The sequence below is a fragment of the Arvicanthis niloticus genome, chromosome 28 (assembly GCF_011762505.2).
Source record: "Arvicanthis niloticus isolate mArvNil1 chromosome 28, mArvNil1.pat.X, whole genome shotgun sequence".
NCBI classification, from domain to species: Eukaryota; Metazoa; Chordata; class Mammalia; order Rodentia; family Muridae; genus Arvicanthis; species Arvicanthis niloticus.
Window position 1 is genome coordinate 4,206,764 of NC_133436.1, and position 20,068 is coordinate 4,226,831.

Consider the following 20,068-nt stretch of genomic DNA (forward strand, 5'->3'; position numbering starts at 1 on the left):
AATCAAAAGCAACACACACACACACACACACACACACACACACACGTCCTGATGCTAGGCAGGCAGCTGACAAGCCTGGGCCTGGTCACCAAGCACCTCATGTGTTCCTTCTATAGTAGCTGACTTATTTTTATTTTGTCCAACAACTGCCTTTGTTTCCCCATCTGCAAACCTGCAAGCCTGGCGTCTGTTGCTTCATGGCGGTGATCAAGAGTGGCCACGCTCCTGAGATTTCATTCCTGTCTGACGGGAAGCCTAGGTTTGTCAGGATCTAGACTCAGTCAGTGAGTGTAGAGTCCTCTCTGTAAAACAGTGCTGCACTAAGCCACCTGCACTGTGCCCAGACAGATCACCCCCTCGGAAGAAACTTTATCTCCTTTGTTTCTTTCCCCAGATTTCCCTTTATTATAGCCCCCCAAAAAACAAAGAGTAAAGTCACAATGGTGAGAAAACTTAACTAATCAAACAGTTGTTTGCATGTCTTAGAAAACACACTAGCAACTTAATGTTAAAACTATCATTACATCATCCACCTCCATGACAGTACTGGAGAAGAGTTCCAATTCTTCAAAGTTCTGGGTACACACACACACCACAACAGCTCAATCTTTGCTACGAGTTCAGCCCAGGGCACTGTAGTACTACAGTCTTTTAAAATAAGCCTTTGAAGTCTTTTTATAGAACAAGACTTAGGAAGAGGGAAAGAACATAGAAGGACCAGCAGAGGGAAGGCCAAAACCAGCCCTTTAAAGTTACCCCTCCCTGCTACCTCCCTGCTGTCCAGCCTGTTCTGAGTAATGACTGACCTCCAGTCAGGTCTCCACTCAGCCCAAGAGCCTTGCAGTGCCTGACTTTCTGCTACAGAACTCCACTCTGGGTCCATGCTGCGTTTTCTCCGCAACTAGAGGTTATACTCAAGACACTAAAAGCACAGCCAGGCCCGTTTGGGCATTAATGGGAACAGAGGGAACTTGCCAAAGCACGAGGCTTTCCTGTGCTTGGACCTGGGGTTTGACCTGGAGACACCATCCTGACAGAATCAGCTGAGTTCTTGGACAGCCTCCCATTCTAGCCACTGCCCTATGAATGACACCTCATTAGAAGCCATTGATTTCTCTAGAAAGGACTCATCAGCAGTAACCCCCCATGGCATGGCTTCTAAATCTATCCTTAGCTCCTAAAAAAACCACACCTAATTTTATTCCCTTGGCATACCTCTCCCACCCCAGAGGAACTTACTAGGGCCTGATATTTGCTGAGTAGATCAGGATGGCATCAAATATACAGAAATCTTACTCTTCTCTCTATGCCCTGGGATTAGAGGCATGACTTGTGTTATTGAAACTAGAGCCCTACATTCATTTCTGTAGCCAAGAGCAAAGGAGCCACTCAACACTGAAATCTCCTCCCACAGCTATGATGAGGCTAAGAGTGGATTGTGGGAACATACACCATAACAAAACAGATTCCCCAAGGAACACAGCTTCTTCCACCCATGTACAGACAGGCCCAAGCCTTACCAACTGCAGCCGTAACTGCCTCTTGCTAAGGAGGATAGAAACTGGACTGAGAGGTTCCCAGGCTTGATGCAGAAGCCGTCCAACCACCTCTGTAATCCACACTGTCTCCTGAGTTCACTGAAACTATGATACCCTTCAAAACAGCATTCGGACATCCATCTTACCCTTAGACAAAACCAGCTGGAAGCACTTTGAGATATGACATGCCAGCACCCATTATCACAGAGCAGATAATTCTACCAACACAATTCTTATGCCTAACATAGAAGCCCACCTTGGTGAGAGAATGATGTCATGGTAAGAGGATGATGATGATGTCATGGTGGGAGGAGAATGTCATGGTGAGAGGATGATGTCATGGTGAGAGGATGATGTCATGGTAGAAGGATGATGTCATGGTGAGAGGATGATGTCATGGTGAGAGGATGATGTCATGGTGAGAGGATGATGTCATGGTGAGAGGATGATGTCATGGTAGAAGGATGATGTCATGGTGAGAGGATGATGTCATGGTGAGAGGATGATGTCATGGTGAGAGGATGATGTCATGGTGAGAGGATGATGTCATGGTAGAAGGATGATGTCATGGTAGAAGGATGATGTCATGGTGAAAGCATAATGTCACAGTGAGAGGATGATGTCATGGTAGAAGGTAAAGCATGTGAAAGCTAGTGGAGAACCCCACAAATCTCATTGGTAAGAGGAGAGTAGGAGACAAGCAAGCCTGTGCCTCATGTTGCTCGGCATGCAGTAACTGGGTGTCAGGGGCCTCCCTCTGTGCCCATCCTCTCAGCACCTTTATACACAGAGGAAAATGCCTGTTGCCTGTCATACGGGCTGCCCAAACCTTAGCCCCTGAGCACACCCTGCAGTCTTTTCTTTTCCTTTACAAACCTCTCTACTTTCTTCCTTTCCTTGATTAGTATTGTTATACTATCATTATGTATCATTATCATTATAAAATATGCCACAAAATTAGGAGAGTTTTTGTTTAGCACCTACTACGTTAATATAAATTAGCATCACCCAGTCCAAAAAAAAAAAAAAAAAAAAAAAAAGCACTGCCTGGCCTGCCTGGGTTCCCGTATCCTCCTCCCACGTGGTAAGGATTACTTGTATCCTGGGAGCCAGATATTGAGAACTAACATAAAAGACACCTTAGAAAGTTTCTCATTTGCAATATTATTAAAAGCAAACGGCCATTTGAAAAAGGAGAAACTCATCTCCATCCGAAGACCCTCCTCTTAGGCCCAGCTCCCAAAATGTTACTCCTAGGACCCTTATTCACCCAAACAAGCATAGAGCCCAGGAGCTGGCAGGCACCAATGACACATGGAAGTCTTAAAGGAGTGTTGCACATAACATAGTAAAATAGTTCTGATGACCCATATATCTGACTCAAAGTCTCTACCTAAAATACTTCACCATAAGAACTGTTAGCTGGGTGCCGTTCCTGTTTGGCACACAAGGCGACCCCTACTGTTCAAAGATTTTATTGCACACCCTACCATGCAGGTACGGCCTCTAGAAATGTCAAAAGTTTCCAATTTTATATCCTACTCTTCCAAAAAGCACATCACAGTTTGCTTCGTCAGACTCCAAGCAAAGTAAACAACCCAACAAACTGAGAAAGCCTTCACGACGGTCATTTTTCCTAGGTCCCACCACGTTAGCAGAGGGAAATGACAGTGCAAATCATCCTACCTCTGTGGACGACGAGGAGGCTGGCTGCGTCTCAGCTGAGGGGGTTGTGTCGCCTTTGCCCTAGGAAAGCAGAGTGGAGAAGGAACATGGGTAAGTTTGTCTGGCCACAGCACATGCCTTCTGCAGTCCTCACCTGCCCGTGGGTACCCACCAAGACTGTCCTCCTTTTGTTTCTGAACATAAACCTCCACATGGTTTCAGGAGCCTCGGGAGCTTCTGACGCTGGAGGGGTTCTCTGAGAGAGGACAGAGAGGGGAACTGGCAGCTTTTGTGCAACTTTTAAGACTTTGCCAGAGGAAATGATGAAGTTCTCATCGTGAGCCTCAAATCTCAACTGAAAACGGCCCGTCGCTTGAGCGGTGGGTTGGCTTTATCGGCTGTAGCAGAGACCTGAGTTCAATCCCTAGGACCAACACAGTGGACCTCTGACCTCTCTACAAATGCACGAGGCATATGTGTACACACACAGAGACACATAAATAAATAAATAAGTATTCTCAACTTTCTTAACTCCCGCTATCTTGATTGAGTAGATAACATGTTGCTTATATACGAGTCTACAAAGAAGGGGGTGGGGGTGGTTTGAAATCTAAGGAGCCCTTATTGTGGTATTTGTCTTCGGCTTTTGTCAAGCAGACCTCACTGTAGTGAGTATTCTGGGTGCCAAACCGTGGGTTCTAATGTTCACATTTGTTTCAATGCTTTTTTTGAAGTAATGCCCAACTTTATAATTTCTAATTGCTTTTTCAGTAAGAATTTTTATTTAATTAAAATATAATTATATAATTTCCCCTTCCCTTTTCCTCCCACTAACCCCTCTACACATGTACCATGGCACACAAATGTACGCACATACACACTGTACACATGTACCATGGCATACAAATGTACGCACATACACACTGAATATATAAATATATTAATTATATATATTATATATAATAATATGTAATTATATATAATTATGTAATTATATTATTATATAATATATTATTTATTATATTTAATATAATAAATATAATATTATTTATAATATTATATATAATATAATTTAATTATATAAATTAAATATTTAATTTATATATTTAAATTAATATAAAGATTAAATAAATTAATATTATATAAATATAATATGATTTAATAAAATAAATATTATTTATTATAATTATATTAATATAATAATTATATTAAGGAGACTGCTTTTTGATCTGTTTGACCAGGCTTTCCCTTACCGCACTGTCCTGTATTCTCTGACCTCTGTCTCTTTACCTCACATTTACTAATGACTCAGAGATGAGAAAAAAAAATTCAAGCCTATGTCTTTGCTACTTAATAATAATAACTGTGGTCCAGCTGTCAGGGAGAGGCAGACTTGCCAACTTCACAAATGAACTCAAAGGTCTTTGCTGTGTCACTGCTGCACGGGCTGCCCTCGGTTGTCATAAGTTACCACGGTGCACGCTTCAGGGTATGAAGAGAGCCCTGCATCTGTTGGTTCTGACCCTCAGCTCAGCATGTCTTCCCACAGGACCAACAGGAGGCTGGGAGTCTCACACTGGCAACCTTGGAACCTCCTGGGTGCTGTAAGCACTCCCAGCCTAGATAATAAGACCCTCTGGGGACAGATACTGGCTGTGTTCGAATGAGTGTGTGTGAGAGCCATTGCCTGGTATGTCCCCAGCTAGACAGCAATGGCTGAATGGAATGGGCACTGCCACTAGCTGACTTTCTTACCTGAGTTGCAGTTTTTACACTAGCCCCCATGGTGCTGGCATGCATAGAAAACAGTGCTGGGTTAGTTCAATTTAGCAGTTTCTCCCTCTGTGGTAAATGGGCTCTTTCTTTCTGTGGGACATTAATCCCATCTCATCCAGATGTGTGTGGCCTTCCCCATCTATCCCTTCCTCCCAGAGACCATGAGGTCCAGGCCTTACCTTGTCTCATCCTGACATGTTATCTTTATTGAGGATCCAAGTGTGGGCATGTGCTTGTTTTGTGCAGGAAATGCCCACCCCCTCCAGAGAATGAAGTGAAGCCCTAATGGTGTGGTCTTTGAATATGCTTTGCCCAGGGAGTGCCATTATAGGAGGTGTGGCCTTGTTGGAATAGGTGTGGCCTTGTTGGAGGAAGCATGTCATTGTGGGGATGGGCAATAAGACCCTCCTCCTAGTTTCCCGTGAGCCAGTCTTCTCCTGTTTGCCTTCAGAAGGAGATATAGAACTCTCAACTCCTCCAGTACCATGTCTGCCTGGAAACTGCCATTCTCCCTCCTTGATGATAATGGACTGAACCTCTGAACTGTAAGCCAGCCCCAATTAAATGTTGTCCTTTATAAGAATTGCCGTGGTCACGGTGTCTGTTCACAGCAGTAAAACCCTGACTGAGACGGATATGGAGAAACCCAGATCCCACGGACTCTTTGGAACATTTTGGTTCAAATCCAATAGGGATCATTATTGTTCAGAATGGGTTCTAACAGATTGCTAATTTTTCTAAGCCAGTTTGATCTGGTTCCTATCTAGTGACCATAAATGATGTACTGACTGACAGATGCCTTGTCATATAGAGCATGCCATGACACGATATCCACACCTCACTCTATCTGTGACCAACCCACCAAGCAAGCCCCCCACCCCACCCCCCCGAGCATGCTCCAGGCACCGACACACTCCTTAGACTACACATGATATGCTTAGGACCCCTGAAAACACAAGCTGCCAAGCTGTGTCCATTTTCTTGTTTAGAACTTGGGCTTTTGCCCCTTCTCAGCTACAGAGGTCTGCAAGAAATACTCAAGATAATCAGGAATCAAACATTGAGCTTAAAAGTGGCTTAGGAACCAGTGATCTCCCACAATCCTTCAATCGCACTGTCCTTTCTAACCCTGCCTCACCTCTCATGACTGGCCCCTCGGCTGTCCTCTCTACCTGTTACTGAGCTCACATCTTCTCCATCCTGAGCCAGACCTAGGGTGTGGAGGGGGAGGCTTTGCTCCAAATTCCCCCTCTGCCCTGCAGCTACCCAGGAGTGAGTGGGAAAGACAGATCCCACCTCCTCCATGGAGTCTCTGTGATGGGGCAGATGGAAAGGAGATAGGAAGCTGGGCAGTGGTGGTGCACGCCTTTAATCCCAGCACTTGGGAGGCAGAGGCAGGCGGATTTCTGAGTTCGAGGCCAGCCTGGTCTACAGAGTGAGTTCCAGGACAGCCAGGACACAGAGAAACCCTGTCTCGAAAAAACAAAAAAACAAAAAACGAACAAACAAACAAAAAAAAAAAAAAAAAAAAAGGAAAGGAAATAGAAAGGGGAGGGAAGGGCGAAGAGAACAATTCAAGCAGATGCATGTGTGACAGCGTGGGCACAAAGAGGCCTTTAAAAGAAGCTGGGAATGAAGAGACCCCTGCTCACTGGATGATAGAGTGACCCGAAGCTTTTGTGTGCATCTCTGTACAGTCATATTGACAAGCAACAGGTAGAACCAATGTATAAGCAATTTTCTAAAACAAAAATTAAAATTGGTTTCCTTTCAGTTTTATTTGTGTGTGTGTGCGCGCGTGTGTGTGCGTGTGTGTGTGTGTGTGTGTGTGTGTGTGTGTGTGTGTGTGTGTATATAAGTGTGCTTGCTACCAAACCTGATTGATGACTTAGTCAGTCCCTTGACCCCCATGGAGGAAGGGAAAGGCTAACTCCCACAAGTGGTCCTCTGACCTACACACCCATGTAGTACATAGGTATATTGTTCTCTAAATGGAGTCAGCACACAGGAATCTAGAAAGGCTCATCCCTTCAGGAGGTAACTTGTCCAAGCCTAGTTGCTGCCTCTGTCACAGCCAAGCACCACACCGATGGCCATTGTCCTGGAGGAGCTTTGGCTCTCTCTGTCACGCCCACCACCAGGTCCTGCTGCAAACTTGCAAGGGCACTTGCTTCCTCCTCAGTTGCCAGCCAGGTTATTTCCAGACATCAGACCTTGGGCAAGCCACTCCACTGCTCAGCCCCAACTTCCCCATTTGTATAATCAAGATGAAGAGAACTTGCCACACTCTGTGTGTGGGGAAAAACAAGCGCCAACTTTCAGTGGTGGATTGCCAAAAGGTGCAGATGCTGGCCCTATTAGTGATGTGGGGAACACAGAGGCTTACTTCACACTTAATATCATGGGGAACCATGAGCTTCTAGCCCTTCTTTGAGAATATTAGTAACAGCTGGGCAGTGGCGGTGCACGCCTTTAATCCCAGCACTTCGAAGGCAGAGGCAGGTGAATTTCTAAGTTCGAGGCCAGCCTGGTCTACAGAGTGAGTTCCAGGACAGCCAGGACTACACAGAGAAACCCCGTCTCAAAAAAAAAAAAAAAAGAATATTAGTAACATAATTATATCCATCTGACTCAAGGTGTATGGCCACCCGGCTCCAGCTCTATAAGAGTGTGCCCAGAGAGGGACCACAGACCACCTGGGGGCAGCAATTCAAACACGCTGAAGGATCTGGTATATATAAATTTTGTTTCCTATAAAGAGTTAAGTCATGCAATCAACATTAATATTCTATCACTTTAAGAAAATCATTTGGGACTGAGGAGATGGCTCAGTGGGAAAAGTCACTTACTATGCAAGGCTGGGGAGCTGAGTTCAACCCCCACAATCACATAAAAACTAGACATGTAGCACAAGTGTAACCCCAGCCATCCTATGGAGAGACGGAGGTAGAGAGCAAAATTCTAGAAGCTTCTGGGACAGCTAGAAGAGCATTTCTACATACTGGGAAACAACAAATAAACCCTGGCACAAACAAAGTACGTTAAGGACCAACACCCACAATTGTCCCCTGACTTCTACACCACACCACGGTATACACATATACAAATGTATATGTATGCACACACATACGTATCATAGATGCATATCATGTGCACACATGCCTGTACATACATGCACACCTTCAGACACAGGCACACACACACACACACACACACACACACAAGAGTGCAGAGGTTGAGTCCTTTTATCCCTTCAACCTTCCATATCTCACATGCATATTCACTCCACACCACTAGATGTCAGCAGAGGATGCAGGGAGAAGCAAACTTCCAGCCAGCCACCTGTGAAACCCCAGAAATCCTTCATGAAAACAAAAGGAAAGGGTTTGTAGCCAAGCACTTGGAAGTCCAGTTTCTGGAGAGCTGGAATGGTGCTCATGGTGGCTTGGGGGTTTTTGACAGTCTCCCCACGCACTGACCTAGCACCTACCATCCTGTGACAAAAGTGCAGACTCCCACCAATTTTTCAGAGCATCCGAGCACGTCATTCTCCCACTGTCAGAAACACCTAAATAGTTATCCACACTGTGGAAACCTCAGAAAGTCACAGCTACTGGCCAAGAGCAGGGTGATCACAGGACCCAGAGCCTCCCACACCCAGTGGGAGACCATCTACGGCATCTTCAGAAACAGATGGTCCACAGTGCAAGCCTTCTATACATACACATCTGCTGAGACAGGGGACTGCAGATGTGCACACTCTGCTGCAACTGAGACTTTATGAGCAGCCCAGAGGACAAGCAGGAAATGGCTTTGCTTCATAGCCAAGCCTGTTGGACCAGAAACACACCATGGGGTCACTGGGACTCCAACATTCAAAACAGTGGGTCCTGTATGGACATGTGGCTTTAAATACTTTTCTGGAGCCATGAGCAAGCTCAATGGAGATTTCTTGCAGACTTGGGACGCTGAAGACCTCCACATGTGGAGCACCCAAGAGCTGCCCAGTGCCCTGCCTGAGATGCCAGAAGCTCCAGAGCAGGCTCACAGAGATCCAGTCAGGGTTTCCACGCTGAGGATAAAGTTTGCAGATTGCCTTCATTCGGGGAGAGCATTCTAACCTCATCCAGGACTCTGAGAAATCTGATGTCCCCAGTGGGCCAAAGCCCAGAGGAAAAGGAAAATGCAGTGATGGCTCTTCTAACACTGAGATTCCCCGAGAGCCGAGAAACGGGATATCTCACATTTCACCAAGGCTCCTTGCCAAGTAAGGGGCTGCCACATTTGCCCAGATAGAAATCAGCAGAGCCTCTCAGAGCCTAAAGGAGCCTCGCCAGAGCCAGGCCAACGAGATGCAGGCAAAGGCCATGATGGCTGGCTTAGGGAGACATCAGAACAGATCAGTCCCACATCCGAGGAGAATGTGCAGAGATCACCTGTTAGACAGGAGCAGGGATTGGTGTGCTTCAGAGGCCTCAGGCTGACTGTCACTACTCTGCAGCGATCAAGAGAGAACGTGAAGTAAGCTGAAGAGGAGTGTCCCGCAAGGCAATGAAGACCGGCTCCTAGGGGTGGGTCAGTGGCTCTGACCCACCCTCCACACAAACTCATTTAAACCCTAAGCACTGTCCAGAACAGTCCCAGAAAAGGCCTATGGCAGCCTTGCCTGAAGGAAGGGACACTCCTCCATGTGCGTTTATTGTTTGATTTTCCTTCTCTCCTCCCCACCCACACAACTCAAACACAAAGGAGAACTGTCGTGGCTACTCTTGGTTGTCGACTTTACATCTGGAGAGAACTGCAGTCCAGAAGCGGAGGGCACACCTGTGACACAGATCTTGAGGCATAGTGTCCAAGAAAAGCTTGGGCCCAGGCGAGGTACCTTTAATCCCAGGAGCCTGAGACAAGCAGATCTCTGAGTTCAAGGCCAGCCTGGGGCAAAGCAAATTCCAGCTTCAGGCATGGCGGTATACACCTTTAATCCGGGCCACACCTTCAGGCATGGCGGTATACACCTTTAATCCGGGCCACATCTTCTTTTGGAGGCCTAGATAAAGACATGGGAAAGAAGGAAGGCTCACTCTTCTTTGCCCGCTTGCATTTACTCGCCAACACATCTGTCAGAGCCTATCAGAACTCCAGCTTATACAGAAGACCAGCTGAACCAACTAGCCTCATGGGGTTGAGCAACTGCTAGATTCTTGGACTTCCCATTCACAGCTGCCCGTTGTTGGGTTAGTTAGACTGCAGACTGTAAGTCATCACAACAAATTCCCTTAATATATGGAGATGTTCCATAAGTTCTGTGACTCTAGGAAACCCCAACTAATACAAAAAACATACTGGGAAACTTCACACGCACGAAAGTTAAAAACAGGGCTGGTGTGTGACTCAGTGGAAGAGGATTTGCCCAGTGTACATGAGGCCTGTGTCCAATCCCAGAACTGAAAAATAAATAAGTCCTTCCTTGCCTAGTTGGCTTGAGTGGTCTTAAAATCAGTGTCTCGAGACCTCAGACCCTGAAGTTGGACTGGAAGAAACCCCAAGGCCTCTTGCTGACCAGGTGAATGAAGCTAGCCCACAGTGCTCAGAATCCTCACTGGCTCAGGCAAGTGTGCTCCCCTGACATTGTCCGATCTCACTATCATGGTGCCTTGGTGTTTCTGAAAACACTGCTAAGGTAGTATTTTCATATTGCAACCTTCCCCTCAGAATTCCCAGCTCTTCTCATAATCTGCTCTCATGTGTTAAGATCACCGTGGCTTTCACATGGGTGGTGGCAGGGATGGAGGAACAAAGGAAGCATGCAGCCATTTATCAGAGAGGAATGACTTTCACAGGGGTGGAGGGACCACTGAGCAGTCAGACAGGAACACTGACACAAGGAAGGTAGGGACCATCAGGCTTTGCCTGCCCGCTGAAACAAGAGTCAGAACTGATGGCCTCGCAGTGGGAACAGAGTGGAGACTAGATCTGAGCCTGTGGATAGCTGTCAGAGATGCCCTCTCACCCTGGATCTGGCTCATGGCAGGCTAGTGCAGAAAGACACACTGGAGGCTCTCTATCTACAGCAGGGGCCATCCAGAACCCCAGGGCCAACTGACCCCTGCCTAGAGGGTGAGCAAAGGTGACAGGGAAGGCCAGAGTAGTGAGGAGCGAGAGAGGAGAACCCTTACCCTCCCCTGGGGGGGGGGGGCATCCCTACACTCACCTGTGGCTATCAGCATGGTGAGGGGCCTAGAGAGAGAGGCACCCTACATGCACCTGAGGGGAGCACCCTACACTCACCTGAGGGGTGCACCTTTACAATCACCTGAGGGGAGCACCCTACACTCACCTGAGGGGAGCATCTTTACACTCACCTGAGGGGAGCATCTTTACACTCACCTGAGGGGAGCACCTTACACTCACCTGAGGGGAACACCTTTATACTCACCTAAGAGGTGCACCCTACACTCACCTGAGGGGTTCACCCTACACTCACCTGAGAGGTACATCCTTACACTCACCTGAGGAAAGCACCCTTACACTCACCTGAGGGGAGCACCCTACACTCACCTGAAGGGAGCAAGGTACACTCACAGTGGCTATGCTGGGGAGTTCCCATTTTTGTTATCTTCAGGTATGGAATTTTGTTTCCATTTAGTTAATGAGATGAATTTCCTGTAACATAATATTGATTGTTGCAAAGCAAGCAATTGGGTTGACTCACAGGCATGAGGCCCCAGTACATTGCCAGCACTGGAAGTCAAACAGATGGGAGGCACACATGTGGCAGACTCTCATATGACCCAGCAGCATCCCCTCATTACCCAACCCAAGTCAACTGAGCGGCTAGTGTAGTTGTCAGATCCTGCTGTGCGGGGTTTCTCATTGCCTGGATTACTGTATCCAACTCACAGTTCACGGTTCTCCCCACCCTGGACCAGTTGGTAGGATGTACTGTGGGTGATGTACTGTGCTGGTAAGGAACACTAAAGTCCAACCCCTTGGCAAGGAAAACAAGGAAATAGATCTGACTTATCTTGGACTCAGGCTAAACATATGTGGGCCTTTCAGACTTCTCGCCAACTCAGAGTGGCAGGCATGGGTCTTCTGTGAGTTTTTGTGAATCCATAACAGAGCGTGGTTCAATCTGGAGCTCAACATGACAGTTGGTCTTGTACTAGAAACGTGTGTGAGTCACTTGAAAGACACACAGACAGAACTCCAAACAGCCACTACACAAAGCCAGGCTCAGGAGGTACGCTGAGGAAGAGGGGGGTGTCTCAACGGCGTGCCCTCACAAACCCAGAGCCAAAAGAGAGCATCCAGCCTGGGTGGAGGTGGCCAAAAGCCACATCTGAGACAAGAATTCTAGATGAGAGCAACACTAAAGAGAATGTGAGCTAAGTACAGCATCACAAAAGACCTGGTAATGTAAGTGAAATTGGGATAAAAAGAAAAGCAGACCATTCCCACAAGTGCTCTCCTCTCTTAGGGACATAAGACAAAGTAGACGTGGACCTCAGCAATCCCAATATTCTAATCAACCAGTCTGCCCAGGAGAATCTTTAACACCTGCGTGGACTTCCCTGGGAGTGTCAATCCACAAAAGAAAGATCGCGTTGAAGGTTAAAAGATATCTCAAAGTTCAGCTAAGCCATAGAACAGAACAGTATGCTCATAACCTCAAGCAAAAAGAGGGGGATGTGTGTGTGCATCATTCCTCCTCAGGGAGCCCCAGCCCTGGTCCCTGCACACAGAAGCAGGTACGCAAACAGCATGTGTCAGGAGCTAAGCTGGCCCACTTTGGGCGGCCAAAAAATGTTGGGAACCGCACTAGCCCCACATTCGGGCGGCCAAAAAATGTCACGGCCCAAGAAAATGTTGAGGCCCGGGCTGCCCCGAGTTTGGAGGCCACTGTATCCCGGTCCAAGCTGCCGCTCCGGTCCCCGCTGGTCGGGGTTCAGCAAGAGAGAGAGAGTGAGGACGGACTTGAAGAATGGAGACCAGACAGAGTGTGTTTCAATCCCGTTTATTCTTCAGTCTCTCTTCCTCTAAGTGTCTCCAAGTCCCAAGTCCCTAGTTCCTAGTCCCTAGTGCCTCCAAGTTCCAAGTTACTTCTTCCAAGTTCTCTTCCAAGTGCCTGCTTCTCTGTCTTCTCTCTGCTGTGTCTGATTCTCTGATCTCTGTCTCTGCCTTTTATATGTCTCACTTCTAAGCCATGCCTTTTGGTCACACCTTTAATCATGCCCTTAGGTCTTGTCTCTAAATCTGATCTCTACACTTCTAAGTCACTCTCTTAAGTCACACACCTTTAATCTCACACACCTTTAATCTCACGCACCTTTAATCTCACACACCCAAGGTATCTAAACCAAGATTATCAGAGTGTGCTCAGCTGTTGTAGGCTATTGTAAACAAGTCTCATGTCAGGGTATATGGCTCAAGATGGCTGCAAAGCTGATAGCTGCTTTCTGCTAAAAGCCGGCCCCCAACAAGCATGCAGTGGGGCTAGAGAGGGCCTGGAGACGGGGGGCTGAGACACACTACACACTGACTTTTTTGATGTCCCAGCCAGAACACCAGAAGCACATGTTTTCCTGCCTGCTAAGCGTTTTGTGACAATCACCCTGGGTTAATAACCAATTGCACTTTCAGGAGTAAGAGTCCGGGTCCTGGGAGAACCTGGCAGACGGTAGGATGTTAAGGTCTTGATGTAAACTATCAGGCAGGTTCTGAGTCACGCTTTCAGGAATGGTGGAACCTCAGCACCAGAAATGTTAGAGCAACTGGGAGATCCCAGACCTAGACGGGTGGCATAGCCTCCTTGAATCCCCTGGGACTGTAGATCAGAGGTTAAAACCTTCCTGTGCCCCAACAGGAACATGGTGCTAGGGTCCTGTGTGGGAACTATGTCAGGCTCAACCTCATAAGCCAGGCAATGCAGCAACGAGAGTTCACATCATGGTCTTTTGATCCCCAGGGAGGTAACTACCATGTCCATGTGGCTGGGTTATGGAGCATAGATGCTGAGCCAAATACCAGTTGAGATGTTACTGTGATGTGACTTATCTTAACTGGGTGTTGTCTTAATCGGGGTGACTATTTCTGTGATGAAATGCTATGACCAAAGCAACTTTGGGAGGAGGGTTTATTTGACTTGCACTTCCATATTATTGTTCACTATCAAAGGAAATCAAGACATGGCAGGAACCTAGAGGCAGGAGCTGATGCAGAGACCATAGAGAAGCCATGGAGGAGGGGGCTGCTTACTGGCTTGCTCCCCATGGCTTGCTCAGCCTGGTTTCTTTTAGAACCTAGAGCCACCAGGACTGGCCCCACACACAATGGCCTGGGCCCTTCCACGTCAATAACTAATTAAGAAAATGCCCTACAAGCTGATCTTTCAGAGGAATTTTCTCAATTGAAGCTCTTTCCTCTCCAATGACTCTAGCTTGTGCCAGGTTGATTAACACTTAAAACAGTATTGCTGAGTAGTGAAGCTGGCCTTCCATAGGGTAGTGGTCTCATCTAACCAGCTAATGATCTTAAAGGACCTTCCCAAGGAGAGAAACCTGCCCCCAGACAGCCTTTGGGCTAAAGTCTTGACTTTCTGTCGAGAAGAATTTTCTGTCTGTGGCTCTGTTCTACAGATTTTAGACTGGTCACCCACACTACTCCGTGGACCAGTTCCTTAAAACAAACATGTCTGAACATCTACATAGCTATATGCACGTAGCTCCAAACACTGTGTTCATATACCTAGCTTGCTGCTGCTTCCAAGCATCTCCGGTTGGCTAAGCTTCTTTGGAGAACCTGAGTTGTATATTATTTTGCCTGGGAGAGCATCTCAGTATCAGCTTCTGCCAGCCTGTTCTGGATACTTGACCCGGGAGCTGGAAATGGACTAGTAGTGCAAAGTGGCAGAGACTGATGGGCCCCCCTTACTGCTGTCTCCTGCATTTTGACCTAGATGTGCCTATTACTGTCAGATTGCTGGAGAGAAGAGGGTCCTGGCAGAGGACCAAATGGATGTGATCAAGGAAGGGGTTACTGCAGGAACATAAGCAAGCTCCTTGGGAGATATTCCCTAACCCCCCTCTCCCTAAAGAGCCAGCCATGACAGACCCAGGAGACAGAAAAAGGCTAATGTGAAAGAGGGCAGGGGCAGGAGAGCCCACTCACGGTTGCTTTCAGGGCCACAGGGAGAACTTCCCATAGGTCTACGTTACCCACCCACCCAGGCACGGAAACCCCACAGGCCTCTTGGTATCCTAACACAGGGCTGCCCAGCCCAGCCCAGGGCAAGATGAAACACTATTGAGTTGCAGAGAGAAAGGCGCACTGCCTGGGAACATGTTCAGACACTCAAGTTATCAGCTGACAGGTCTTTCCAAATGAGGTGTTTTTTGGTTTTTTTAAAATGAGCAGCTGATTCTGGGCAAGCACTTGGAAGGAGCAGGAAAAAAAAAATCAAATGACATCATCAGAGCAAAGCCCCTTTCATCCCCATTTCTCCATGGCTATTTATGTGGACATGTTTGATTTTGCTCGTGATTTCTGAAAACCAGAGGAAGGGCAGAGCCCTGTTTAGCATAGACTGAGCCCTCCATGGACACACAAGAACCCATATCACCATGTATAGCCAGTTCCCAACCCACTATTCTAGGCCTTGTATTATCCATCAAAGAGTGTAACTAATCAATTATATACCAACAATGGTTGCAATTTTCGGTCTAACAATAGAGATTGTGGTAGCAGAACATTACATTTAAAACCCGAATTTCAGTTTGGAAAGATCTTTTACTGCTAGGTGGTGTAGGAAGGTAATTGATACAGTGCTCTGAGGGAGGAGGGAGGGGAGGAGGGAGGAAGGGGAAGGAGGTGGGGAGACCCTGTTGTTTGGCTTAGCTTCCCAAGGGGGTGAATAGAATGGGAATCCAAGCAGAAGGGACGACTGACAACAACATTTGCATCTCGGAAGAAAAAAAAAAAAAAAACCACCACATTTTTGTGTATTTTTGAAGGGGCTTGGCAAGCTGTCTGATTACCATGGAAACATTAAGCAGTGCCAAGAGTTTTATTGTAAAGTACCAGGATGTTTGCATGCTGAGAAATGCAGCACTTCCCTGTGAAGCCCTAACAGGAGCCAGTGAGAGAGCATCCTTAAGCTGTTTGCTCCTGCTATAAAACATGCCTGTGGGTCCAGGGGAATGGGCATCTCAACTCATCAGACCAGCTCCTCAGCAGTTCTCGAGAGATATTCAGAGCCAATGGGGCTCTAAATGGGGCAATTAAGCAATAAGCAGGAATCCATAAAGGCCTGGATAAACGTGGAGTGCATCTGCCCTGGTCCAGAGTCTGGGAGTTCCATATCAACCTCTGGCCTCCACAACCTGCTCTCCAAGGCCAGATGCTGGGGCAGGGCTTGTGACCAAAGAGAAAGATGGGTCATATGGCACTTTAGGTGCACATGTCTAGAGTTCATGGTGAGGTTCTAAACCCCAGATACAGTACTAAGGGTGCTGGAGGAGGGAACTTGGGATTGGCAGCCTTATAAAAGAAGGGCCTCGGAATAAGCAAGGTCCTTGTGGCACACGAGTACATAGCGTTTGTGTCCTCTAAGGATGGATGCAGACACCATGGCTTTGACCTTGACAGCCAGCCTCTGATCTGTGAAAAACAATGTCTGGTTTTCTAAAACATGAAGTCTGAGATGTTTTATTACAGCAGCAGGAACGAACTCGGCAGCAAGAGTGAGACATTAATCAAATTATGCTTGCAAGTGTCAAAGTGATGGGTACTAGCCCCAGTGTGCCATGTCAGGAGGCCAGCAGTTGTGAGGTGATTGGGTTATAAGAACGGAGCTCCAGAAGTGGGATTAAAGCCCCAGAGATTGAAGCCTTGTACCAGGTAAGGTTGCAACAAGAAGTTTCTATCTCAGAGGAGGAGAGCTTTTGGGGATGCTTGGCAAGAATCTGACATTGGCCAAGGACAAGGAAGTGGGCTTCAGGCAGGAATCTAAATCTTAGGCTAGAACAAAGAAGTAATTTCCGGCATGAAAATGACCTTGGGCTAGGACAGGGAAGTAGTCTCAGATATTTTGGTTATCCTGATAAGTCCTTAGAAACAGCATAACAGGAGTGTTCAAGGAACTCTGTTTATTGCCTTGCTTATTCTTTGACTATTTGTGTTTATTGCCCTGCTTGTTCCTTGACTATTTGCATCTATTGTATTGCTAGTTCCTCAACCTAGAACTGACCTTATAACTTGCAGGTAATTAAAATGGTATAGAAGCAAAAAGGAGGAGGGGGAATAAGATAGGGGGTTTCTAGAGAGGGGAAATGGGGGAAGGGGATGGCATCTGAAATGTAAATACATTTTTTAAAAAAAAGAAGTTTCTATCTCTGAACTAGAGACAGAGTACACAGGACGCCTCCCTGTGCACATCTGGAGTCCAGCACTGAGGGTGAAGCTTCTGGTGTTCATGGACCACCAAGCCCATTGAAGTTTGTCACAGAGACCACGTGGGCCAAGCCCCTTGTCGTTTCTTTACCAGAGATAACTATGAACTCCCTCGCCCTCGATTCAATTGCTTGCCCAAATTAAATCTTGATTTCATGAGACACGGGAAGCATACCTTCGGTTTGTCCTGTAATTGCAAAGAAAATTAATAATGTAAAACAGCTGAAGCTGCTTGCAGTAGGCAGGTTGTAAATCAGGAAGATGCCCGCTCCTGAGCAGCCACGGCATCCAGTATACAAGAGGCAACGGAGAGAGGGAAAAGCTGAGAAACTCTCTGGGCAATCGGGAACTCGGTCTCTGTGGAACTGGGACAATAAAGAAAAACCATTATGGCATTAGCACTTCTGTAAATGGTTTTTCTGGAAATGTACTGATGTTTTGTACCATTTACTTGATGTTGATGAAGTTGTTGGACTCTAAGATCCAAACCAGGGGCGGCACTCCTCCAGAGTCACACACAGACAGAGGATTCGCTGCAACAACATGAGGTTTAATGATTCCGGTGCACCTGGGCTCCCTTGCATGCAGGCAAGAGAACTCCCGAACAAAGGCTGGGAACAGTTCTTATATGAGGGCAACCACAAAGCCTGACCTTCTCAGGTCTGGTCTATAGATGATTCAGATTCACACATTACTTTCTTCCTGACCCCCTCCCGTCCTGGAATGTGTCTCTGTGCTCTGGGCCTTCCCCACCCGCAGGTAGGTTCTCGTCCCCATGGTCTGGGGAATGTTCATCAGCCTCTGCCTTCCTCTTCTGAAAGTTAATCCAGCAAGTGTCCTCTGACTCAGGAATAATGTACTCCTCCTGGAATTCGTTCCAAGGCAGAGAACTCTACGTCCAAACTGAGACCTGAATATCTCACATTTAATTCTTAAAAGTTTGCAAGCAAATCATAAATCATGAAGGCAGTTCTCCGTGGAGGAAGAAGACACTGCCCAGACAGGTAGGGGAAAGGAGAAAAGGAAGAGAAATTCATATCACTTCTGATAAGTCATTTTATTATATTCGATTCTTAAAGGTTAAAGGTATTTTATTTATTTAAAATATCTTCTGTGGAAGCTCTCCCATACCACATCCAAACTCTCCATACAGCCACATCCTTCTTCATGGTCTAGACCAGCGAGTCTGTCTGGTCCTCCCCTTCTTGCACTCCAGCTGACCTTTGTATCATAGGTTCTCAACCTGTGGGTCGTGACCCCTTGGGTGGGGTCATATATTAGATATTTATATTACGATTCATAACATTAGAAAAATTACAAAATGAAGTTGCAATAAAATGATTTCATGATTGGGGAATCACCACCCATGATGAACTGTAAAGAGTCATCGTATTAGGAAGGTTGAGAACCGCTGCTCTAGATCGATCCCTACACACCAGGCTTGGGCCAGGATGCTCATCTTGCATGCTAGACCAGTCTCCCGTAAGTATCCACCTGATTTCATTCCACTGAAGAGATCTCCAACCTCCATGCTCAACCCGGCCCACACATCCTCTCTTCTGTCCCAACCTGCTCTGTCCACCTCAGACACAAACTAACTAAAGAAGTTCACACACCCAGACCTCATTGCAAAAATGCAAACAATGTCAAAGGTCAAACCAGTATTTTCTCCCCAGAGCCCACCTGTGGATATGCTTGCAGATGAGAATGACCTGGATGAGCCCAGGACACAGAACTTCAAAGAACATTCACAAACGTCGAAGACTTCAAGGAAGATTGAAGGTTGGTCTGTTGCTGTGTAACTGGCCCTCAAGGCCTGGTTGCCCCCAGGTGTGCCCTTCCCCCCAAGCCTTGAGCAGGCCTGAGAGACCTTGTTTACCACAACAGACCAAGTGATAGGATCTAGGTGGAGTTACCCACCTTGGCTGCACAAAACACAGAAGCAGAACTGCCCCTGGGCTTGCCTTGAGACATCTCTGACTGTGACCTGGAACAGATTATGGATTATCCCACCCATCTGAAACCAGGAGGGGTTGTGGGTTGGGTCTTCCCCTTTAAATTGAGAGCTGAACATTAAAGCTTTGAGCCTTGATCAGAGAACTTTGTCTTGGCTTCATCTCTTCTCGCCCTCCAGCCCCTTTCATTCCCAGCCCCCTTTCAGGTGAACCCAGTTGACTTGTGGCCGCTGGCGGCTACACCCAGGGATGAGAGAATCCACACATAGACCTGAGTGATGCTATGTAACCTTGCTCCCACCCCCAGCAAGTTATCCCTGATTGGTGAAGAAAGATACCTACAGCCTACAGCTGGGCAGACGAGAGATAGGTGGAGTTTGGGTTCCAGGGCTATGGGTAAGAATCATGAAAATCATGAAAACATTGGAGTTAAGAGCTGCCCAGATGGAACGTGGCAAGTTATAACTCGGGGTTATTGATGGGAAAGTAGATTCTAATAGATTAGGGGGTAGACATCTGCCCAGCTCTATTGCTATAAAGACTTATAAATAAGGTCGTGTGTCTTTTATCTGGAAACTGAATGATCAAAGGTGGAGGAGAAGCTCCTGTGTGAGATTAAATAACTACTACAGCAAAGGAGTCTGCAGTCGACACACGGAAACCGCTGAATGACATTAAAGAGAA

At 46.9% G+C, this 20,068-nt stretch overlaps 1 protein-coding gene across 3 annotated transcripts in view; it reads right to left on the reverse strand.

Annotated features, from left to right (window-relative positions):
* Rps6ka2 (ribosomal protein S6 kinase A2) overlaps nucleotides 1-20,068 on the reverse strand; it is a 281,111-nt gene that overhangs the window by 221,505 nt on the left and 39,538 nt on the right. For 2 of the 3 annotated variants that reach the window (XM_076926602.1, XM_076926604.1), the window contains exon 3: nucleotides 3,225-3,284. In XM_076926602.1, the coding sequence (XP_076782717.1) occupies nucleotides 3,225-3,284 (60 nt within the window). Of the gene's footprint in view, nucleotides 1-3,224; nucleotides 3,285-3,375; nucleotides 3,433-20,068 lie in introns of those variants that run through there. The other variant, XM_076926605.1, reaches the window with a different exon arrangement.